The sequence below is a fragment of the Pelodiscus sinensis genome, chromosome 22 (genome assembly GCF_052426305.1).
Source record: "Pelodiscus sinensis isolate ZL-2025 chromosome 22, ASM5242630v1, whole genome shotgun sequence".
Taxonomy (NCBI): Eukaryota; Metazoa; Chordata; order Testudines; family Trionychidae; genus Pelodiscus; species Pelodiscus sinensis.
The window spans coordinates 12,091,330-12,115,829 of NC_143073.1; the positions used below are offsets into that span (position 1 = coordinate 12,091,330).

General features: G+C 61.2%; 1 protein-coding gene across 2 annotated transcripts; it reads right to left on the minus strand.

Moving 5' to 3' along the window:
• Positions 1 to 3,327: 3,327 nt before the first annotated feature.
• Positions 3,328 to 22,545, minus strand: NR1I3 (nuclear receptor subfamily 1 group I member 3). 2 transcript variants are annotated; one of them, XM_014569640.4, is made up of 9 exons: positions 22,418 to 22,545; positions 18,127 to 18,371; positions 14,733 to 14,863; positions 13,183 to 13,364; positions 10,680 to 10,912; positions 9,285 to 9,430; positions 8,725 to 8,841; positions 6,126 to 6,231; positions 3,328 to 3,585 (listed from the first exon to the last, which is right to left on the minus strand). In XM_014569640.4, the coding sequence occupies exons 2-9, from the start codon at positions 18,303 to 18,305 to the stop codon at positions 3,456 to 3,458; spliced, it is 1,224 nt and encodes a 407-aa protein (XP_014425126.2). In that variant the 5' UTR covers positions 18,306 to 18,371; positions 22,418 to 22,545; the 3' UTR covers positions 3,328 to 3,455. The 2 variants fall into 2 exon arrangements, with proteins under 2 accessions (XP_014425126.2, XP_075763048.2); XM_075906933.2 differs by having other exon boundaries at positions 18,127 to 18,342; positions 22,418 to 22,529.
• Between the last annotated feature and the right edge of the window lie 1,955 nt (positions 22,546 to 24,500).

Genomic DNA, 24,500 nt, shown 5'->3' on the forward strand with positions numbered 1-24,500 from the left:
CAGCCTGCATCAGGCCCCTGGCTGAGCTAGCAGGGCTGGCTCCATGTGTCAGGCAGCAGCACTGGCTCCCTCCAGCAAGGGCTACGCCCCAGTGGGAGGGTGTGGGGGTGGGGGTGTAAACACAGGTTTGACGGCCCCATGGCCAGGGACCCAGAGCTTGTCCCCACGGGCACCTGTTGGGCAAGCCACAGCTGTGCACACAGGTGGGGAGGGTGCATCCCAGGGTAGCAGAGGGAGTCAAACCAATGGCTGCTGCCAGCCCGCCCCCCCGGTGGGAGCTGGACTCCGCTCCAGGCAGCATGACTGTGCCCTGGGGAGACGCTGCCACGTGCAGCCGGCCCGTGCCCAGGACGGGAGGGAGCAGGGCATGGCAGGGGAGAGGCCCAGGGCCTGCAGCAGTGCCGGTCCCCGCAGCTACACACCGCCCCTCGCCCATGGCCCCCACTACCCCAGTTGGGCACTACTTAGGCTCCCTTCTTGCCCCTCCGGCTGGCTCAAGAGCTGCCCATGGGCAGCACACACCAGGCTGTGCCTCGGGCTCCCTTCCCATGTGGCCCAAGGTCTGGGACCAGCAACTGGCTGCACCTTAGCAGGGAGCAGTGACCAAGGCCAGAGCCAGTGGGGGCAGGAAGGCTGCTGGGGGGGAACCAAGTGGCACTAACAGATCAGCTGGGCCAGGGAGCCTCGACTCCTGGGTTTTCCTCCCAGTCTCTGCGGGTGCCCTTAGGGTTAGGCAGAGCCTGTCCCTGTGCCTCAGTTTCCTCTGTGTATAATGGGGAGAGCAGCCCTACCCTTGCACTGAGAGGGGGGTGAATGAAGTGTGTCGGGGCAGGTCAAATTTTCAATGTCTGGCCCACCTGTGGCAGGAGTGACACACACACACACACACGCACATGCACACACACACACCTCGCAAGAGTCACACACACACACACACACACCTCGCAGGAGTCACATACACACACCCCCGGCAGGCACCACGTTTGCACCCAGTCACTGCCCCAGAGAAGTGGCTGCCAGCTGTAGCTGGGCCCTGGGAGCAAGGGGAGAGGGTTGCCCCCTCCATTAGAGACACGAGGGAAGTGCATAAATAAATTAGGCTTTAATTTGGCCCCTCAAGTGTGCTAGTGCCAGACACGTCTCCACCCCAGCAGCCCAGGCCTTCAGGAGCCCCCAGGCACAGCTGAGGGGGCTATGAGGGGCGAGCTGGTGTGGGCATAGCCCAAAGCTGGGGGCTATGCTAAGGTGCGGGCCAGGCCCATGGCCAAGGGAGGGGAAAGTGCTTAGGGCAGGGGGGACACCTTCTCCATGCCTGGTGAAGGGGGGGTATGGAGCCCCCTCCCCCACTCTGCACTAGGGTTGTCCACGGCCGCACCAGGGCAGGGTGAGGGGGGGGTGGGCAGGCAGGACACTCGGGTGGGTTCTGTGCCCACTGGCTCTGGCACCGGCCTTCGCTGCCGGCCTCTCAATCCCAGCTCCAGCCCTCAAACTAACACCCTCCCTCTGCCCAGGGCCACTCCGCCACCACCGGGCAGGAGGGGCCCGGTCAGGAAGCCCCTGCCCACCCCGAAAAGGCAGCCGGGAGTCTCCTTGGCCCCTGGCCAGGTCTCTCTTGGCCACGGCGGCAGCACTTCTAGGCTCATGATAGAAAGAGCCATGGTCCTGGGAGCAGAACTCGGCTGAGGAACCAACAGCCAGAGGCCTACGTCTCAGCATTCCTGTGTCCCTATTTGGAAGGGCCAAGCCTGTGGCAGCCAGGAGTTGGGGGGGGCCCTGATCCTTTAGGCAGGACCATGTGGCAGGCCTCGAATTAAGGGCAGGGCTCACAGGGGCACACCCCTTGCTAGAGGGTACGTGGGTGCGTGGCAGGGCCAAGGAGCAAATCCCATTTGGGGGAAGCCCTGTCCCGGGTGGGGCAGAGCTGAGGGACAGGCCCCACACTGGGGTGGGGTCAGGGCTGAGTGGAGTATTCCTTGGGGGATGGGGCAGAGCTGAGGGTCGGGCCCTGCATGGGGGGAGAGGCCCTGTGTTGAACGGGTCGGTTCTGTAGGGCGTGGGACACAGTGCTGGTGTGGGGCAGGGCTAGAGTTGCCAACTGTCTAATCTCACACATCCAGATATCCTTATCCCCCTTCCCTCAGTCCCCACTCTCCCCCACGCTCACTGGGATGGGCAGGGGTTGGGGTGCGGGCTCTGGGCTGGGGCCCAAGGGTTCAGAGTGTGGGAGGAGGCTTTGAGCTGGGGCAGGGGTGGGGCTGCAGGAGGGGTCAGGCCCTGGGAGGGAGTTTGGGTGCAGGAGGGGGTTCGGGTGGGGGTGGGGCTGCAGGAGGGGTCAGGCTCTGGGAGGAGTTTGCATGCGGGAAGGGGCTCAGACTGGGGCAGGGGGCTGGGGTGGGTGCAGGATATGGGCTCCAGCCGGGCAGCGCTTACCTTGGGTGGCTCCTGGCTGGCGTTGCAGTGGGGCTAAGGCAGGCTCCCTGCCTGTCCTGGCTCCACCTTGTTCCCGGAAGCGGCAGCATGTCTGGCCCCTAGGCAGGAGCCAGGTGGCTTTGCTTTGCCCAGGTCCCAGGACCTGTCCCCGCAGCTCCCATTGGTGGCGCGTCCCCGTTCCCGGGCAATGGGAGCTGCCGAGGGGCTGCAGGGATGTGCTCTGCCCGCGTCTGGGAGCAGCGTGGAGCCTGCGCCAGCTGATTGCACTGGCCTAAAATCTCCCGGATTGGCTGCCAGGAGACCCCCAGTGAACCCAGGAGGGTTGGTAACCCCAGGCAGGGCCAAGGTCCAGGCACCCGTACTGTGGGCCCTGTTCTGTGGTGCGGCAGGGCTGAGGTTCAGGTGCTGCAACATGGGCCAAGCCCCACACAGAGACGGGGATCAGGGCTGGAGGGGCTCTGGGAGGGCCTAGGATGGAGAAAGGGTCAAGGGGCAGGGGACAGGGCTGTGGGATGCAGGCCTCATACTGGTGTCTCTTGCCAGACTGGCTCTGGGCACGGTCACATCGCAGGCTGCTGGGCTCTCCTCTCCCAGTGCTGGGCTCCAGTCAGACCCCCAGCCCAGCCGAACGGCCACATGCTCAGTCCCACCCCGCCCAGCTGCACCCTCTCGCATCTGGGTCTGGCTGGGCTTGAGTGCCAGGCTTAGTTTGGTCCAGACGCAGGCTGGTTCTGGCCCGTGTCCCTGGGCTGCTCAGCACAAGCGGTGCTGGCCAGGCAGGGACCCAGCTGTGCTGATGCGGCAATTTGCCTCGGCTGCAGCCGGCCCAGCCCCCTGGAGCTGAGAGCAGGTCGGAGGCGCTGAGCAGGGCCCAGGAGTCGGGAGCCACAAGTCTGGCAGTGGGGTCTGGCCGCAGGCTGAGCCGTGGAGCCCCTGAGCTCCCGGGCAGCCGGTGGGTCTGGAAAGAGGCAGGGTCCCAGCCCCAGCCAGGGGGGCCCCGGGCCAGTGTGTCTCGTCCCCAGGCTCTAGCTGATGATCTCTGAGAGCAGCGGGTTCATGATGGTGAGGTCCTGGATGTGCAGGATCTGCCGCGTGTTCTCCACCTTGAGCGTCCGCAGCTCCGTCAGCAACAAGAGCAGCTTTGCGTAGAGCAACCTAGGGCGGAGGGAGCGGCGCGTCAGCCCTGCCCGTGGCCCAGGCACCCGCCTGCCCCGGCGCTCCCTCGTTCAGCCACACTTCGGAGCTGAGGAGCCCCGCTCCCTGGCGTCAGGTGTCCATCCATCTGGCCAGGCAGCCCAGCGCCTCTCCCCGGGCAAGGCTCAGCTGGCACTGGCTCCCCGGAGGGCTGGGCAGATGCCTCGTGGGCTCTGTAGCCCCATCTGCTACTGGCTGGAAGCTGCACCAGGCACAGCTGCACCATGGCTTGGAGGAGCTTGACAGGCAAAGGGAGGGGGCAGCAAGGCCAGGCTAAGGCTGCAGCTCCCTGGCACTTGTTTGTGGGGCAGGCTCCAGTCAATGGCCCTGAGAGCGGGGCAGAGATGCACTGTGCTATGGCAGGAACTCCCTTCCCCACACCCGGGATGCCACTCCACACAGCTGGGGCAGGAGATGGGGGAAACTGAGGCACGTGAGGAGGACGGGACTTACCTGCAGACAGGGTCAGGGATACTGTTCCCTCTAATTTTTTCCATCCACGTGCAGAGTAAATTTTGTTCTGTGCACCACACATGCTGTGGGTGCCCTGATAATCCACTGGGTGGCAATTGAATCTCTCCTGGGTAGCCACCCAAGCGCTCAGCTTACAGGGAACACTGATCAGTGACTCCCAGCCCCTGTAACTCCACTAGACCCCACTCCCTTCCAGAACTCCCCTGGAACCAGAGCCCAGGAGTCCTGACACGACTCCCATTCTCCCCCCCCCCCCACCCTGGCCCCGTCCGGTTATCTCACAAGAGGTGCATGTGGGTGAAACAGGGCAGGGGCTAGACTGAAACCCTTTGTGCTAAGTGACTGGGTGGGAACTGGCAGGGCCCTGCTGGGGAGAGAGGCTTCAAGGCCGAGCCCCCCTCTTCCCTGGCTAGGGAGAACGACCCCAATGCTACACTGCTCCCCCCACCCCAGACCCCAGACATGGGCCCTTTGGTTTCCAGCCTGGCAAACCAGCCTCCATATCTGGGGCAGAGCTGGGAGACCGTTCCTTCCCTGTGTGCACAGGCATGTGCATGTGGCTGAGAGAGACCATCTAGGTTGTGCACGAGCGGGGTAGGGTGGGGCAGAGTGGAGGAGGGGGCCTCAGAGTAGTGAAATGGCCTTGTGAACTATCACACAGGTGTTTGCGTTGCAGGGTGCATCGTGTGTCATGGATAACCAGGGGACATCCCCTTGGATGGCTGGGTTTTCTCTGTGTGTGTGTGTGTTTGTGTATAGTTGCGCTAGCAGCTGTGCGAGTGCGAGTGTGTGTGTGTGTGTGCGCGCACCAGTGCCAAGCATGGACATGTGGGGGGCCATGGCAGTGTGCAGTGTCTGCAGATGTGGCCATGGGAGCCATCACAGAGCGGTCGAAGTTCTCTCTGTCCTGGGGTCCAGCTGAGAACCGACTCCCATGCTTTGAAGTGACTCAGAGCACAGAAATGGGAAGCCCCAGCTCCCCCAGACTCGGGGCGTGGGGGGGGGGGGCAAGCTGGGGTCTCTCCTGGGTCTGGGTGAGAATAAAGCCACCCTTTGAGTGACAGGCCAAGCACTTCAGAGATGGGCTAGGTACCTGCCTGGGGTCCAGAGAGGGCTCTCACTGGCCTTCCCCTCTGTGAGGCTGTGCAGGCTGGACTATAGGAGTGAGCACCCCCCCACACTCATCTGCTCCTGCAGGGTAGGGTGAAGAATGTGGGAATTTGGGGCAACTCCACTCCGTGCCTCAGTTTCCCTCCAGGTTTGATGTCACTCTGCCCTGCATGTAGAGAGCCGGAGCCAGGAGGTGTTGTGTTAGGAGGCTGGCTGGGACCCTGGAGAGCCAATAGAAACCCCTAGAACTGAGCACTAGAGCCCTGCCAATCCACACATGCGGCTGTCCACGGCTCATTTCCGCAGGTACGGTGGTGGGTCCCAGATTGTGTATCCACGCTGGGCTCTACTGAACGCTCCACACCTGCTTCTCCCAGCGCGGCCAGCGGAGGCCTGATCTCGCAGGAAGGCAGCCGGGAAGAACTGACCCTCGGATCACAGAGGCCCAGGGAGCCAAGCCTGGCGTTAGCCAGCCTGTCTTCCCCTGTGCACCGTGTGCCATGCTCCAGGGCACCAACATACCTGCCCTGGCTGGGAGAGGCTGCAGGTGTCAGCACGGTGCCCGGCAGGAGCAGATGAGAGTTTTGCGGGGCCCAAGGCACGGGGCCTATTGAAGCGCGGGGCCCGGGTCAGCCGCCCCGCTTGCCCTGCCCTGTATCTGCCACTGGTGCCTGGCTCCCCAAGGAAGAGGAAACACGTCTCTGCCCCAGAGCCTGGCTCAGCTGGACGGGCAGGGCAGAGCTCGCTGGGTGGAGCAGAAGGGCAAGGGGCCAGCGGCTCAGTCTCGCAGGCAGTGGGGCCACATGGCTGTGGAAAAGTGAGCCCCTAGGCTGGCACACTGACGGGCACCCCAAGGACTGGTCAAAGCTGGGATGTGGCACCAGCCTGTTACCTGGGACGGGGGGGCCCTTGCTCACCTGCCTTCAGGCAGCGGGTGCCGTTGGTCAATGTAGCTCTTCAGAGTGAGGGCCATCTTCTCCTGCAGCTGGTCGATGGTGTCGTGCTGGGTGATGCCAGGGTGGTCTAGGAAGAGAAGCAGCCCTGGCATAAGCATGCCAGCAGGGCAGGGGCCACACACCCCGGGGGGCTCAGTGCAGGATGCCCAGGGCGGGAGGTGTGCAGACAGAGCAAGCCCCGAGGGACTCAGTGCCCGTTGCTCAGTGTTCCCCTCCTGCTCAGAGGGCACCGCGGGTTCCATTGACGGGGCCATGGATATGCCCTCATGTGCCACCACACTGGTCTGACTGGTCAGTTTCCAGGTGCAGAGGGAAAGGACGTGGGGGGCTGGACAGGGGTCTCAAAGTCGGCATCCTTCCTTGTTAGTGCCCATAGGAGGGGCAGGATCAGAGGCTGAGCATGGGACTCAGGCTGGGTCTAGACTACAAAGATCTGTCAGAAAAAGATAAGCAGATTGTGAACTGCAATTTGTGTATCTTTTTCTGCTTTTCTTCCGGAAGAGGCTTTTCCAGCAATTGGCCCATCTACACGGGGCCAATTGTTGGGAAAAAAGCCACTTTTGGAACATCCCTTCTTCCTCGTAAAACGAGGTTTACAGGGTTGCCGAAAAAAACGCGTCTGCTTTTCTGAAATGTTTTTCGGAAAAGCAGACATGTTCCTTGGGTGCGGCAGAGCTTTTCCGGGATACGTCCAGTATCCTGGAAAAACTCTGTAGTTTAGATGTATCCCCAGTGCCTGCAGGAGAGCTCAATGCCTGGCATGCAAGTCGGGAGGGGAGCTCGGTGCCCGTGGTGGGGGTTGGGCCGGGGGTCAGTGCCTGTGATTGGAGCTGGGGGACCAGGCAGCAGGGGGGCTGAGTGCCCTCGGGGAGGAGGGCTCAGTGCTGTGGAGGGGGTTAGTGCTCAGTGGGGGGTTTGGGGCCCACAATGGGGGCTGGATGGGAGCACCTGTGCCTATTGGGGGGACTGCAAAGGAGGCTCGGTGCCTGCGGTCGGGGCTGGGCAGGGGGTTTGGTTCCCAGCCGGGGAGCTAGAAAGGAGGTTTGGTGCTGGGTGGGAGTTTTTGCGCTCAGCTGGGGAGCTTGGTGCCCATCATGGGGGTTGGGCAGGGGGCTCGGTGCCCATCGCGGGGGTTGGGCAGGGGGCTCGGTGCCCATCGCGGGGGTTGGGCGGGGGGCTCGGTGCCCATCGCGGGGGTTGGGCTGGGGACTCGGTGCCCATCGTGGGGGTTGGGCGGGGGGCTCGGTGCCCATCGCGGGGGTTGGGCTGGGGGCTCGGTGCCCATCGCGGGGGTTGGGCGGGGGGCTCGGTGCCCATCGCGGGGGTTGGGCGGGGGGCTCGGTGCCCATCGCGGGGGTTGGGCGGGGGGCTCGGTGCCATGGTGGGGGTTGGGCGGGGCTCAGTGCCACGGTGGGCCTGGGGGCTCGGTGCCATGGTGGGCCTGCGGGCTCGGTGCCACGGTGGGCCTGGGGGCTCGGTGCCATGGTGGGCCTGCGGGCTCGGTGCCACGGTGGGCCTGGGGGCTCAGTGCCATGGTGGGCCTGCGGGCTCGGTGCCACGGTGGGCCTGGGGGCTCGGTGCCATGGTGGGGGTTGGGTGGGGGGCTCGGTGCCACGGTGGGCCTGCGGGCTCGGTGCCACGGTGGGCCTGGGGGCTCGGTGCCACGGTGGGCCTGCGGGCTCAGTGCCATGGTGGGCCTGGGGGCGCGGTGCCACGGTGGGCCTGGGGGCTCAGTGCCATGGTGGGCCTGGGGGCTCGGTGCCACGGTGGGCCTGCGGGCTCAGTGCCATGGTGGGCCTGGGGGCGCGGTGCCACGGTGGGCCTGGGGGCTCAGTGCCATGGTGGGCCTGGGGGCGCGGTGCCACGGTGGGCCTGGGGGCTCAGTGCCATGGTGGGCCTGGGGGCGCGGTGCCATGGTGGGCCTGCGGGCTCGGTGCCACGGTGGGCCTGCGGGCTCAGTGCCATGGTGGGCCTGGGGGCGCGGTGCCACGGTGGGCCTGGGGGCTCAGTGCCATGGTGGGCCTGGGGGCGCGGTGCCATGGTGGGCCTGCGGGCTCGGTGCCACGGTGGGCCTGCGGGCTCAGTGCCATGGTGGGCCTGGGGGCTCGGTGCCACGGTGGGCCTGCGGGCTCAGTGCCACGGTGGGCCTGGGGGCTCGGTGCCACGGTGGGCCTGGGGGCGCGGTGCCATGGTGGGCCTGGGGGCTCGGTGCCATGGTGGGCCTGGGGGCTCGGTGCTATGGTGGGCCTGGGGGCGCGGTGCCACTGTGGGCCTGGGGGCGCGGTGCCACTGTGGGCCTGGGGGCGCGGTGCCACTGTGGGCCTGGGGGCGCGGTGCCACGGTGGGCCTGGGGGCGCGGTGCCATGGTGGGCCTGCGGGCTCAGTGCCATGGTGGGCCTGGGGGCTCGGTGCCATGGTGGGCCTGGGGGCTCGGTGCTATGGTGGGCCTGGGGGCGCGGTGCCACGGTGGGCCTGCGGGCTCAGTGCCATGGTGGGCCTGGGGGCGCGGTGCCATGGTGGGCCTGGGGGCGCGGTGCCACAGGAGCCCGGAGGCGCTTACCAGGCGAGAACAGGACAATGGCCAGCAGCAGCACGTACTCGGCCTCATGAAGTCTCAGCTTCCTCAGGCTGATGTGGAACTTGAGCAGCGGCTCCAGGTAGATTTGCTGGAACCCAGCTGGGGACAGAGAGGGGGTGACGGGGAAGCTGCACTGGCTGGGCTCAGGGCTCCCCACTCAGCCGCCAGTGTGCCAGGGCCCAGGGAAGTCAAGGTGGCGGAGCCAGTGCCTGTGCAGAGCTGGGGGCGCCCGCAGGCCTAGGAGAGGCAGACGTGTTCCTCATGCCCTGCAGGAAGGGCTGGGGCAGAGAGACGCAGGCATCTCTCCGCTCACCAAGGGGCGTAGAACACAAATCTCCTGCCTGGGAGATTTGCCCTGGTCGATGGTCCTTGTCGGGATTCGGGGCAGGAGGAGGCTATCGGGCCGCCAGCTCCCTTCCAGGGCTCCCCCAACCCAAGCCCTGGGGAGCCCCCATGGGGGATGCTGCGGACGACTGGCTGGGAAGTGGAGTCAGAACCCCGGGGAGTCAGGCCAGCCCAGCCCTGGCCCCGCAGGGACTCACCCAGGGCACCATCTTGGATGGTGTAGCAGTGCTGGCCGCACTCCCAGGCGTTGGTCTCCTCGTTGAAGACCGTGTTGAACTGGATCTGGCAGATCTCCAAAGTGGCGCCTTTGAGAAGCGAGATCTGGTCGTCGATGGGCAAACTCCTTCCCGGAGAGAGCGTGGGAGTGAGGCCAGGCCGGGAGCAGCCGCCCAAAGCAGCACAGAGCCATGGACAGTGTACAAAATGGGGACCCTACCATCTGCAGTAGGGGCTGGGCTGAGCAGGGTTTTGGGGGGGGGGCAGGAGCAGGGGGAGCAGGGAATGGGGGCCCCGGGCATGTGGAAATGCAGGGCTGAAGGGGAGAAGGTGGGAGGGAATCCAGGGACGAGGTCTGGGGGAATGAGGTGGGAGAGTGGGAGGCGGTGAGTGGGGGACCCAAGAATGGGTCAGGGCAGGGCTGAGTGGGGTGTGGGGAAATGGGGGAACATGGGCATGGGTCAGTGATGAAGCAGGGCTGAGGGAGTTGCAGGGGGTGGGGGAGCAGAGTCTCAGGGGACCCAGGGTTGTGGCAGGCAAGGGGCTGAGGGGAGTGCCCAGGGGAGTAGGAATATGACAGAGGACAGCTGAAAAGGGGCGCAGAGGGGGAGGGGGAGAGGGATATGGGGGGGAAGGGATTGAGTGGGCTGCAGAGGAGTGGGGGGAAAGGGATTGAGTGGGGCTGAGGCAGGTGCAGGGGGAGTAGGGATGGGCAGGGCGGGGCTGGAGGGGAGGGGTGGGGGTGGGGCTGGGGGGAGGGAGGGATGTGGCAGGGTGGGGCTGAGGCGAGGGGTGTGACAGGGTGGGACTGGGGGGAGGGGCAGGGATGCAGCAGGGTGGGGCTGGGGGCAGGGGTGTGGCAGGGTGGGGCTGGGGGGAGGGGCAGGGATGCGGCAGGGTGGGGCTGGGGGCAGGGGTGTGGCAGGACGGGGCTGGGGTTCAGGGGTGTGACAAGGTGGGACTGGGGGGAGGGGCAGGGATGCGGCAGGGTGGGGCTGGGGGCAGGGGTGTGGCAGGACGGGGCTGGGGTTCAGGGGTGTGGCAGGGTGGGGCTGGGGGGCAGGGGTGTGGCAGGGCAGGGGTGGGGGGTGGGGAAGGGATGTGGAAGGGTGGGGTTGAGGGGCAGGGATGTGGCAGGGATGTAGCAGGGTGGGGTTGGGGTTGCGGGGAGGTGGGTAGGGATGCAGTGGGTCTGGCCTGGGGGATGGAGGGCCAGGGCAAGGCAGGGCATGGGGGAGGAGTGGGATAATGCAGGTTACTAGTGTGATGAGCTGGGCCTGTCAGATGCTCAGGGTCTCAGCTCCCATTTCCCACTCCCCCCACCCAGGCAATTAGAGCTGCTGCCCCACAGCGGAGGGCAGCCCCACCCTGCTGACCTGAAGGCTGGGATCTCCTTGGCGAATTTGATCACTTGCTGGATGAGGATGGTGCTGAGATCGGCGAAGTGGGGCAGCATGGAGAAGACGTCGGGCAGCATGTCCTCCGGCAGGCTCTGCAAGGGAGCCAGGGGGCTGCCCTCAGGACGGGAGAGCCCCCGCAAGACTTGGGGGACACTGGTCTCCTGGGATCTGTGAGGGCTCAGGTTGTGGATGTACAGTCGCACTGGAGGCTGGGGAGACAGAGACCCCGGTCAGAGCTTTTAATGCCGCTGCTGTGGAGAGGTAGCTGGCTCTGGGGTGTGGCGACCCGGCCCGGTACATTGCCCTGCAATTCAGCTGAGCCTTGGACTGCTGGGTACACCCGCCCACAATCCCACGCCCCATCGGGTGCAGCCCTGCAGTCGCCAGGGTTACGACTCCAGTGTTGTCTCCGAGGCAAGGCTGGGGGATCCTCTGCCAAGGGTTCCCTTAGGGTTGAAGTGGGGTGAGAATCCACGCACAGGATCTGCAAATACAGATGTGGCAGCTGCAGTGAGGCCCGAGCGAGGAGGCTGCAGACACATGGCTGCTCCAACCAGCTTGTAGTAGAAAAAATCCTATTTCTTATTTTGAGTGATATTTTAAGCATTTAAGTTTTAATGTACCAAGTTGTAGTATGCTTTTACATTATTTTAAAGTAGAAATATACTTAGATTTTATAGTTATTTCTAGGGGGCTGGGCCCCTTGCTCACTGCTCCCCAACCCCCCTCTCTCAGGGCTTAGGCAGCCCCAGCGCTTCCCACGGCCACTGGGCAGGGCTGGGGCTGAGACTGCACCAGCCTTGGTTTCCCCCTCCCCGGTCGCTGGGGAGGGATGGGTTGTGTGCCAGCCCCACCAGGCAGCAGGGAGGGCTGGGGTAGAGGCTGCCCCAGCTTCAGCTCTCTGCCCCCCTGCCCCCAGCTGACCCTGGCAGCAGGTACTGGAGCCCCAGCAGGGCCAAGAACACAGGGGAGCTGGGGGCTGCTTCTCTTGACTCTGCAGAGGCTGGGGGAGGTGGGGCGATGCAGAGTAATGTGATGACCACACTGTCATCCTGCAGGAATTTTTTTTTAGGGAGAGAGATTATTATTATCATTTTATTATATAAATGATTTAGAATTATTTGATTAGAATTTTTATCATTGTTATTTTGGCTTTTGTTTCAAAGTAGATATTGTAATACAATCTAGTGAAAGAATGCAATGATCTGCTTTTCTTTAAATGTTATCCATAACCCTCGTTCTTCTTATGTGTGAGCGTAAGGAATGTGTGAGAGAGAAGGGTGAAAGCCATCACAGAACCAGGGATACTGCACGGGGGGATCCACCAGCGCACTCGAAGGCATAACAAAAGAGGGCAGATTGGGACACCGAGGGAAAGGGCGAGCATTTATCAATTGGGACAAGATATTCGTGATCCAAAGCTGCTGAGCGTGGCAGAACAAAGAAGATGGGGAGCAAGAAGAACAACGGGAGATAACAAACACCCCTCAGAAAAACAGCATGACCATGCAAAACCCACTGACCCCGACGGACAAGAACCATTCTAAAAGAGGACGGCTTTCCCGGAAGAGCCAGGTTCCTCCTGCCTTTATCAGACTGGAATGTTGGTCCAGACCAACAGACGTGGGTTCCTTAGCCTATTTAGCCACCAGACTAATGTGAGCAGCCGACCGGCAACTAGACCAGGAGTGGGCAAGAGGCAGCTAGCGGATCGGATCCGGCTCGCCACTGGGAACCTTCAGCACAGCAGCTGCGGATGCTTTAAATGTGGCTGCTCTATGCTGAGACACAGAAGAGAGACTTTGTGCTCTGTCCCGCGCCCCAGCAAAATCTCTCAGCTCCCGTTGGCCAGTTTCCGGCCAATAGGGGCTGAGAAATTTTACTGGGGGCAAGGGCAGCCAATGAAGCTCCCTCACGCCCTCCCTCCTACCACATGGAGCAGCTTGCAACTGCATCCTTCAGGTTCCTGCAGGACTGCTGGCTGGGAGCGCCTAGGTAAGGGCTTCCCAGCCAGAGCCTGCCTCTGACACCCACCCCCTCTCTCCCACAACTACTGGCCCCAGGCCACCACCCAAACCCTCTGTACCCCTTTCCTCCAGGTCACAGCTCCCTCCCAGACCCTGCACCCCCTCCCCAGGCCAGAATCCTCTCTGACTCCCACACCCCCTTCTGGACTTTGCACCCCAAGCCTCTGCCACAGCTGACAACCCCTCCACCTACACTCCCTCTCAGACTCCACCCCCCCCCCTGCACTCCAGTCCCCTACCCCAAGCTCCCTTCTGCACCCTGTCTCTGTCCCAGACCCCACAACCCTTTGGTAGAAATGCAGCCCTTGACCACTTGCCAAAATCTTAGAGTGCCCCCCCCATTAAAAACTATTGCCCAACCCGGGTGTAGAGCGACTGGGGCAAGTCAGGGTGTGGTTCTGGGGGCAGTAGCCCCCCCCCAATGCATGGGGGAGTGGGATTGTGGCTCTCACCCGGCAATGCACGAACTGGGAGAAGCCGGAGTCAAAGTGCCGCTTATGGGCCTCGATGAGGATGCCGATCATCTGCTCCTGCTCCTCCGTCAGCTGCTCCTGCTCCCCAGCCAGCTCCCGCTCCTGCTTCTTCTGCTTCCGCAGTACCCGGCGCATCTGCAGAGCCTCCTCTGACATGATCACTGCCGGGCCACGAGGCAGGGTGAGGGGCTGGGCCCTAGCAATGCAGCTCCCAGCTACCTCTCCCTATGCCCTGTCCAAGAGGCTGGGACGTTGGGCATGGCACTGCCCCGGCCGTGGGCAAGCTGCTGCTGCAGACCTGCAGCCAGTGCTTCACTGTCTGCCATTGAGCATGGCCCTCCTGGCCAACCAGCAGGCAGGAGCAGGGCCACATGCCAGACCAAGCACTGGGCACAGGGCTCCTGTGTTCTACTCCCGCCGCTGGTCCTGGGAGGGGTGGGCAAAGCTGGTGCCTGGCAGCTTTCAATGGGGCTTGCCACTGTCCTTGGGTGAGTCTCTGCCACACCACAGCTGCTTGTGGGCAGCGCCGTGAGTCTTGGAGGAAGGAGTGTGGCCTCGTGGCTCTACAAGGGTGAGTGCTCCTGGCGCTTGCCAGCCCGTGTGTTGAGCCGAGTGCCCAGCAGCGATGGGAGTAGAGACAGGAGAGCAGCTTCCACCACCCCCATCCTCCCGAACGGGGGGACAGGTCTCCAGGTCGCCAGCAGGGTCACTTTGGGGCAAACCTAGAGGAGAGGCCGGGGCACAGAACTGCTCCCCACCCAGCGGAGCCTGCACCTGCCTGTGAGCAGAAGCAGGGGCTGGGTGGGCTCAGGGTTGGGTGGGCAGGCCCTCCAGAGCCACACTGGACTGATAGAGCAGGTGCTCACTGCAAACCAGAGACCTTGGCCATGCCTGCTCCACAGAAGAAGCACAAAACAGCCCATCTAACCCCTCCCCGCCTGCAGTGAGCTGTCGGCCCTCCTCCCCAACAAGCTTCCGCCCAGCCACGCAAGGGCTACTCCTCTGAGACATACAGGGGCTCCACGGTTTCTGGGTGCCCCGGACAATGCTGAAATCTTGAGCCTTTTCCTCCCCTCCCTGCCACCTCTGTTCTCACCAGCAGGGGGTGCTGTTGGGGGAAAGTGAGGAGAGCACTAAGCACCAGTGACCTAAATTCTTTGCATGGCACCAGGCTAGCCCAGCACTTTGCTAACTGGGACCCCTGCTAGTCAGGACACCCCCCAGCCCAGCCCAGCACCCTGCTAGCTGGGACCCCCTGCCCAGCACCAGTCTAGCCCAGCATCCTACTAGCTGGGATCCTCTGCACAGAACCAGCCCAGTCCAGTGCCCCTCTCCTCTGGGATCCCCACACCAGGCATTCACCAATGGAAGGTGCTGAGTCAGCACAGAGTGCACCGTGGTGGCAAGGCTGCAGCCCGGGTATTCCCTTAGTCCCGACATCCTGGGAGAGCAGCCCAGGCACTTCCCTTCCAGCCTCCCCAGGGCCAGGCATGGGGTACGGGCAGGACGGGAGCTGAGCCGGGACTTACTGTCCTTCCTCATGCCGACGGCCAGGCACTTCTGCAGGCGGCAGGCTTGGCACTGCCGGCGCTTGGCTTTGGTGATGGTGCAGCTGCGGGTGAAGGGGCAGGTGAAGCAGATGCCCTTGCTGATGGACCGCCTGCAAAAGAGGGGCAGGGCTAGGGGGCCAGGAGAGAATCACCCGGCCCTAGTAGAAGGCCAGGGAGCCCCCCCCTTCCCCCACATTTGGCTTGGCACCACAAGGCACAAAGCAACTCAGACAGGTGGCCTCTTCCCTTCCCAGATCGGGTGTCCCAGTGACCGTCCACCCTCTCCCAGCCTCCTGCCAGCTTCATCCACACCCCTCGGGTACCACTATCCCTGCCAGGCACAGTGCGCCCGCTGCTCTTGCTCCCCTCCCAGTCAGGCACTGGGCTGCCCAACCGAAGCCCAGCTCCCTAGCTTCTGGCTTCCTTTCCACCGAGCTGCTGAACCTAGGGGCCTGGCACCGGACTCTGTCCCAGGGGGATGCAGGGTCTAGATGCCTGTGGGGGGAGGCACAAGCACTGAGCAACACAGACGTGTAACATGCCAGCACGTTGGGGTGTGCCAGCTCACTCCCCCGCCCCCCACAGGTCTGCCCCACACCCAGATGGGTATGCTCACACCTCCTATGCGCTCTCTCACACACAGATGGTTATTGCTACACAAACACACACAGACAGACAGCTATGCTAGCGCGTGTGTGCACACAGATGGTTATTGATACACAAACACAGACAGACAGACGGACATGCCCGCCCATGTGCACACACAGGGTGGTAATTGGTGCTACACGATGGCCCTTCCCCAAGAGTTCTCTCAGGCATTGGTTGCCCTGGTCAGTTGTCATGCCCCAGACAAACCCATCTGGCTGACCCAGGGTGTTTCTGTCCTTATGGAGGAGCAGCCACAAGCATTAAAACCTGGGTCTTCTCCAGTCAATTCCACAATACAATGCAAGTGCCCCAACACCCTGAAACCCCAATACACGTATCACCAGGAAACCCCAATGCACGTATCACGAGGAAACCCTAGCACACGTAAGTGTCACGAGGAGCCACCAGGGCAGGTGGCTGAGAGACCCAAAGGACCATGCAGCATGCTGCAGGGAAGGGTGTGAATGGCTCAGCCTGGTGCTAGGACAATGGTGCAGCTGGGAGTGGCGCGTGGGAGCAGGAGTCCTGCGCAGCCAGCATTGTCCTGAGTGCCCCGGGCTGGCAGTAGGGGGCACTGTGGAGCAGGGTGGGATGCAGTAGGAGGTGCTGGCAATACTGCAGTGGGTAGTTACTCTGGTGGCCCATGCAGGGCTGGCAGGTGTCTAGGGCTGGCATATATGACTAGAACCTGCCAAATGCACGATGCAGCCTGGCTGGAGCCAAAGCTGGCCTGGGGGAATCGGGGGGACGGAGCAAGCAGACAGCAGCCTGGGGTCCAAACTGACAAAGTGCCAGCTGAGCCCTGCAGGGAGGGGCAGACCTGGACCGTCATGTCCAAAGCGCTGGGATGGGAGCTGTGCCCGGCAGCATGTCCCAGCCTGTCACTGCCTTGGCTGTACTTGCTTGGGCGCAAGGGGTGCCGCTGAGATATACCTGGGGTCAGCAATGCCCCTGGAGACGAGCATGTGGCTGGCTCTGAGCCCCAGGGCAGCTACACCCACAGGGCAGTGGACACAACACACAGAGCCAGGCAGTTGCCTGTGTGCACACAACACACACCGCACCCTACCCACACATACATGCATCCCCTTGAGACACACATGTTATGCACGCATGCACACATCTGCGTTCACACACACGCACACATCTCAGTGTGCACTCCACACACCAGTGCACACACTGCGCACTCCAATCAACAGGCACCCCATGTCCCAATGCCTCTCCATGGTCCCCCCTGCAGACATACCCTAGAAACACCCAAAGCACACGTCATATGCACACCTTCACACCCCATCCACATATACACCTCAATTCACACTCCGTATAGGTACCTCACTCCCCACTCCCATACACATCCCCAGCCTGCACACACTTCCCTTATAGACACCCCAGGTTACACCTACATCTTTACACTAGGGATGTAGTAGGGTAGCTGATTAACCGATAAGCAAAAGCTTATATGTTAATGCTATAAACTACATGCATTCCCCCCCCCCACACACACACACACTTGCCATTTCGTTTTTTAGCAGGCTGGCCAGCAGTCTGGCTCAGACCTGGCTTGAAACGGGTCCAGGCCTTAATTTGCTGCGGCTCTGCATTTAAAGTGTATTAGTAGCCGAGCGGGCAGGCAGCCCAACTCAGTTCCAGCTTGCACTAGGTCTAGGAGCTCAGACCCCCCCCAGACAGGGGCTGCTGCCACCCTGCACTGCTGCCTCTTTATCAGAGGTTTTTAAACTGGCTCCCCTCATGGACCAGCTCCCTCCTGGCACCCTGCAGGGGGCTCCTCAGGAGAGAGGCCGGAGCGTACTGGCTGCTGGCCCCGCCCCAAGGACTATAGAATAGTCGACTAACCGATAAGAATTCATGAGGTTACTCAACTATCCAATTAACCGATATTTAACATCCCTACTTTACTCAATACCCTGGCACAGCCCCCCGGGGCCTCATCACCTCACGTGGGTGGAGTCTCACTTCTCAAGTGGCGCGCTCCAGCTGCAGAGCCCTGGCCTTACGCTGTGACATCCACAGCCAGGCCAGACGGCTAGCGGCCAGCACTGCCTTGTGCTTTGTCCACACGGGCAATACCTGGCCTGTTGCCAGCTCTTCCTCGGCTAGGCATGTTTCTTTGAAGGGGAAACACATCCCAGAGGAAAGGGAGGAAGAGCCATGCCTTGCCTGGCCGCCTTTTTGGGCAAGGTTCGGATCCCAGTCTGTTCAAACTCGGCCTTTGGAATGCAGGTTCGTCCTTTGACCCCTGAGCCTACCCTGGCCTCAACCAACCCCTGCCAATCATCTCTGAGGGGTACCGCTCCAGAGCTGTTTACCATTGGGGGGGGGGGGCTGTAGGAATCACCTCCCCACACACACACTGCAGATCTGTGCTAACCTTCTCCCCACACAGCTGCTACAATCCCTGGCCACATAGACACAACAGCCATTCATAAAGCTGATACAGCCCAGTCCCTGAAGATGCTGCATGTGGCCATAATATAGTCTCACACTCACCCCCCACATTGCACCCTCCCCACATACAAGCACATAAGAATACCATTGTGCACACGTGTACACACCACTGCACCCACACCCCAGTGCTCACCCCCACACCCTAACTCTCAACAGGCACTATCAATTCCCTGCACAGTGCCAGTAGAAGGCAGCAGCCCCGGGGGGTGGAAAGGCCCAGGCCGGGGGGTGGAGGTCGGCAGGGCCAGGGGGTTCTCACCTGAAGAAGCCCTTGCAGCCCTCGCAGGTCATGACGTGGAAGTGGTAGCCGGTGGCTCGGTCGCCGCACACGGCGCAGATCTTCTCCTCTCCCTCTGGCTCTGCGTCTTCCCTGCTGCTGGCCCCCAGGCTCAGCATGCCGGGGCTGCGGCTGCTCTCGGGGTCAGAGGGGCTGAGCATGGCAGCTCCTGGCCGCCAGGCACCCACGGACAGGATGCTGAGAGGAGAGGAGAGCCCGCCACAGGCCTGGGCCCAGCACAGGAACGGCCCAGATCAGACTGCACCCTGTTGCCCTTCCATAGGGGCCAGTCCTGGCCCTGCCCCCAGCTCCGGCTCCCCATCTGTGGGACCCCATTCTTCCCCCCACTCTCTTCCCCAGCCACAGCCCCCACCAAACTCCAGTGGAGCCTCCCACCCCCGCTGTTTGCGCTCCTGCAGGCAGATCACAAGGCAACTGAGCTGTTGCGTGAGCAGCACGTGGCAGGTGTCCAGGCCCCACAGTGATGGGCGGCAGGAGAACCCCCGACATAGGCAGACACACACACACAGGCTCTTGCTTTCCACACCTTGGCCCCTGGGCTTGGGGAGACCCTGTATCAAGCTCTATAGGATGGCCACATCCTGCCTTCACCACGGTATCTGGGAGCTTGACCACAGAGTCCATCTCCCACACCCTGCAGGGCCTTAGGGGGAAGCTTTTCTCTGCATTGCTCGGCTGGGAGTCCCCAGAACTGTGCCAGCACCAGCGAGGGAGGCAGCAGATGGCGGCGGTCAGATGGCTGCACCACCTGTCACCTACCCACAGGGCCACGTAGCACCACGAGGGTGGGGCCCCTGCCAGTAGGGGGCAGCATTCTCAGTTACAAAATGTCTAAGTGTGCTCCAGGTTCAGCAACAAACTCTGCCCCCGGTTACTCCTGGAGAGCTCCAGCACCGGCCCCACATGCTGCCCCCACCTCTGCAGCTCCAGCTGCAAGTGCCACTCAGTTCAGAATGCACTGCTGCTGCTGGTCTGCTCCTGCCAATGCATGAGCCTGGCCAGATGCCAGCTCCCCCTCCCACAGCTGAGCACGTGCTGCCGGGAATTCATCTTTTACCCCCTCCCAGTTACTCCCACCCACATCATCCAACCCCAGAGACCCCATCTACCCTACTATCAGTCCCCATAGACCCCTGTCTACCCCCTCTATCAATCCCTACACCCCCATCATCTATCCCTATATATCCCAGCTACCTTATCTATCCCCATCTACCCCATTCACCCCCATACACCCACTATCAATTCCCCAGACAACCCCAGTTAGCCCCAAACATCCCCTCTATCCCATAAACCCCATTTATCCCCATATACCCCATCTCACCACAGTCATCTATAGCCATACACCCTCAACTATCCACACTCATCTATACCATTACAACCTCTATCTAACCCCATACACTCCCTATCTAGCACCATATACCCCTTATCCATCCCAGTATATCCCATCTTCATATACCCCATCTATCCCCATAAACCCCAACTATCCACACCTATCTACGCACATACATGCCTATTTATCCACATATCTATTTAACCTCACACTCCCCATTTATCTTTATACACTCACTATCAAATCCCATACACACCCTATCTAATCCCATACACCCCTATTTATCCCTATCCACCCCCTGTCTATCCCCATAAATCCCTTTTTTATCCATCCCCATCTACCCCATCTCTCCCAAATCCCCCCCCTGCCCCAGCTAGCTAGCTGTCTAGCTCTCAGGCTACGTCTACACTGTGGCAGTTTTTCGGAAGAGGAGCCCTCATTTGCAAATCTCGCACTCTCGTTTGCATATTCTCTTCCAATACTTTTTGCAGAAGAGGTTTTTGCGATAAAAAGCCCTGTGTAGACGGGGCCATTTGTCGGAAAAATCGCGTTTTGCGCAAGGTCCCTTATTCCTCCAAAAATGAGGTTTACAGGATCTTGCGCAAAACGGGGTTTTTCCGACAAATGGCCCCGTCTACACAGGGCTTTTTAGCGCAAAAACCTCTTCCGTAAAAAGATCGGAAGAGAATATGCAAATGAGAGTGCGAGATTTGCAAATGAGCGCTCCGTTTGCATTTCCTCTTCTGAAAAACGGCCGCAGTGTAGACATAGCCTCTGTGTCTATGTGCCCCTGGCATGTCCAAGGCACCACACTGGTTTAGGGATTATCTCCTGCCAGCCCCTGGAAAGTAGGATCACTTGCTCCTCCCTTTGCAGAAGAGCAGGAAGACCAGAGAGCTCAGAGGCCTGGACTGGCTGCACACAGAGCCCGAGACGCTGGGACGCTGAGCCTGGCAGCACTAACTTTTAGGCACCTAGAAAATCACAGGAACAGCCCGTGACCCACACAGCTGGAGCTAGGGCCCTGGGCTCCCAGCACTGAATGTGCGGGAAGACACCTGACACTGTCACCCACACAGCCAGAGTGAGGGTCTGGGGCTCCCATACACTGAGGCTACGTCTACACTGGCATGATTTTCCGGAAATGCTTGTAATGGAAAAGTTTTCCGTTAAAAGCATTTTCAGAAAAGAGCATCTAGATTGGCACGGACGCTTTTCCACTTTTTGCGGAAAAGCGTCCGTGCCAATCTAGACGCGCTTTTGCGCAAAAAAGCCCCAATCGCCATTTTAGCCATCGGGGCTTTTTTGCACAAAACAGTACTGTGCTGTCTACACTGGCCCTCTTGTGCAAATGATTTGTGCAAGAGGGCTTTTGCCCGAACGGGAGCAGCGTAGTATTTCCGCAAGAACACTGATGATCTTACATGAGATCGTCAGTGTTCTTGCGGAAATTCAAGCGGCCAGTGTAGACAGCTGACAAGTTTTTCCGCAAAAGCAGATGATTTTGCGGAAAAACTTGCCGGTCTAGACACAGCCTGAGGGTGTCTACACTGCCGGGCTGAACCTGAAATAAGCTATGCAAATTGAGCGATGTCAATTGCGCATCTTATTTTGCAATAGCTTATTTCAAAATAGGGAGCGTCTACACAGCACTGATTTCGAAATAGAGCCCTCTTCCTCTGACTTCCCTTGTTCCTCGTACAATGAGGGTTGCAGGAGTCGGAGTGAGCAGTCCTCCAGCTTGTCCGGATGTGGACACTATATTGAAATAACTGCCTGCCGTGTAGACGCGGACTAAGTTATTTCAGAATAGCGCTTGTTATTTCGGAACAGTGTCGCAGTGTAGACATACCCTGAATGGGGGGGAGAGGTGCCTGACACTGTGACCCACACTCCAACAGCTGGTGGGAACCACCTAAGCCAGCGAATGGGAGATGCCAGGCAGAGGGGGTGTGCACTAAACCCTGCCCAATCACAGAGTAAGGCACCTAAGCTCTGGCTGCAAGGCAGTGCCCAGCTCTGTTAGGGAGTCACCTGGGAGCCCCTCACACCTTTCTGGGGCAAATGGGCGAGGCTGCCTCTCCCCACAGCAACCTGTCTCAGGAGGAGCAGCAGCTACAAGCCCAGGAGATAGAGCCCTTGCCAGGCCCCTGGGCAACGTGTTCGAGTCCCCCCCTCTAGCCCTAGCCTAGCATCACTGCAGCGTGCGGGTGCCCAGCAGCTCTGAGCTTGCCCCAGTCAGCAGGCGCCTTTTGCTGTCCTGTCACCCCACTGCCTGCTGTGCGTGGTGCCCCTGCCGGTCCCCCTTGCCAAGGTGAAGCAGGCAGCTCTGCGGGCCAAGGTGACCTGTCCGGCTGTAAGGAGCTGTCCACACAGTCCCCTCCCCGGCAGGGTCTGTCTGATTACCCAGCGTGGGGGGAGATTAGCCAGCCTGAAAAGGCAAAGTTCATTCGAAATGGGCAGCTGGCCAGGGCTGGGGGCACCAAGCAGTGACTGGCGGCAGAGGGAGGCGCAGGGGGCAGGCTGAAGGCCTGAGGCTCTGGCTGGGAGACTCCCCCAGTCGCGGTGGGGTGAGGGTGGAGCTTTCTAGACTCCCCTGAAATCGCTTGTTCAAAGCCCCCTCTCCCTGCCGGGAGACTCACGGTCTTATCAGTCTTGCCAGCTGCTCTCTCAGCTGGCCCCAGCCCCTCCTGCTCTCCCGAGCAGGGTGGAGCCCAGCCAAGGTCTCTGCCTCACCTAGGACACCCGTCAGCACCGAGAGACCCTGAGGGCCTCACCTGGCCAGCCCTGCATTAGGGGGAGCATTGGGTCCAGCTCCTGGCTCTGCCCCTGTGGAAACACAGGTGGGGGCCCTGCCGGGGCCCCGCCCCATCCCCGCCCCTCAGCCTAACTCCCTCCCTCCCTTCCCCTGTGCCTGCTCACCGACAGTGTGGGCTGGGGGTGTGAGGCTGGAGCAGGTGGGGGGCTGGCTCCCCACAAGCAGGGACTCTGCTCCCTCCCTCGCAGGCAGATCCAAACTGATTTACTTCACAGCCTGGGTGGAATTTGAACTTTGAACTTGAAGGGGGAGGCCAGGAGGAGCGGCGAGGGGGGGGGGAAGCAGCTGATACAAACACACACACACTCGGGTTGACACACACTGGGCCTGGCACATACACATGGGGGCTCACCCCTCCCTGTGTATTTGGGCAGTGAGCTCCAATTCTTTAAGCACAAGATCCTTTTTTGAATGTAAGCGCAATCCAGCATCTACCTCCAACCCAAATACCCCTGCCCCGCCTCTTTTGTGCCCCTTCGCCAAGGCCCCGCTCCTGCTCACTCCATCCTCCCTTCCTCCCCCATCCTTCCTCCCTTTCATCCGGCAGAGGGTTGGGGGGCTCTGGTCTTGGGTTAAGGGATTTGGAGTGTGAGAAGGGCTCTGAGCTGAGCCTGAGGCAGGGGTTGGGTGAAGGAGGAGGTTCAGGGTGCAGGCTCTGTATGGGAGTTTGGGTCTAGGGGGGCTTGGGGTGCAGAAGGGGGTTCATGATTGGGGCTAGGGGTTCAGGATGCAGGCTCCAGCTGGGCACTGCTGACCTCAGGTGTCTCCTGGGTGGTGGTGCAGGCTCACCCCTGCCCTGGCCCTGAACTACTCTCCAAAGCAAGCAGCAAACTCCCACATCCCAAGCCCTGTTGTGCCTCCCACCCCCATTCTGTGGAGCTAGAATACAGGGTGGGAGGGGGGCCACCCTGACATCAGTGCCCCCTCCCCTCCCTTCCTTGTCCTGCACAGCAAATGGGGGCGGGGGACAGTTCTAAGGCAAAGGGCAGAAGGTGCACAGCATTGTGGGGAGGGGCAGCTGAAGTGCTGGCATTTGACAGCTTCTTGCCCAAACCAGTCAAGATCACCAGTCAGATGCTCCAAGATCCCGATCTAATGATCGGTGACCACTGCATTAGGGCATACACATGGTCTCCGGGTGCACTCATGCATGAGCGTGCACACACACATACACACTCACACTCAGCCCAGCCTGCAGATTAATTGGCCCTAGGGCCATTACCTGATTGCCCTAGGGCTTAGAAGTTGGTCCTGCCTGGGCCCCTCCGGGCCCAGACGCTCTGGGAAGCTGGACTAGGGGCAATGCGAGGCCAAGGTTGTCAGTCCGAGAGGGAAGTGTTTGTCTGTCTCTCCTCATGGCCTTTCAGTACCCCCATCCCAGCAGGCTAAACCCAGCCTCCTGTCCCTGGCTGAGCCCAGCATCCACTGCCCCTCTACTCTCTGCTCAGAGTGTGAGACTCCGGGAACTCCCTCTGCAGCTCAGGAATGGGGCCAGACTGGTTCAGCTGCCCCTGAACAGGCTGGAGCTGGCATCAGGGCCTGCCCTGGGCAGAGTGAGTTCCCCAAACACAAGCTGTGACCCAGGCTACAGAGAATCTGTGTGGGGCTATAACACAAGAAGGGGTCAGTTCCAACTCCATCCAGTAGGGGGCAGCAATCTGTTTGTCTGGCACCCACCCTAGTCACTCCATTAGCCTCTGGACTCAGGGTGGGGTGGGGTGGGGCGGGGAGATTTCCAAAGGTGCTCAGCAAACTGGGTGTCCACTTGGATCTCCTGACAGCCCCCAAGGGTGCACCATGTTTTCCTTCTCATTTCCCCCTTTGAATCCTGCCCAGGGCAATGGTGATGAAAGCACCTGGCTGGGGCTCATTGGGAGCTTATATGGAATGATCTGGCTCCTGGTGCTTGCACCCGAGATGCGTCATTGCACGGACTGAGCTCTCCCTCCTCAGGCAGGGCTGGGGCAGGCAGGAGGATCGGTCAGGGGCAGCCCCTTCCAAGGGACAGATGCCCCCACAAGCCGTGTCCCAGCTGCAGTCTGCATCAAGCACCTCCAAGAAGGGCGCAGCTCCAGTCCCCTCCTGGTGGTCTACTGGCACTGGGGAGAGCGGCGCAGAGCTGCCCTGATTAATGCTCCAATCCCCAGGCGATCAAGACCGATTTCCTGCTAATGAAACTTTGAAAAG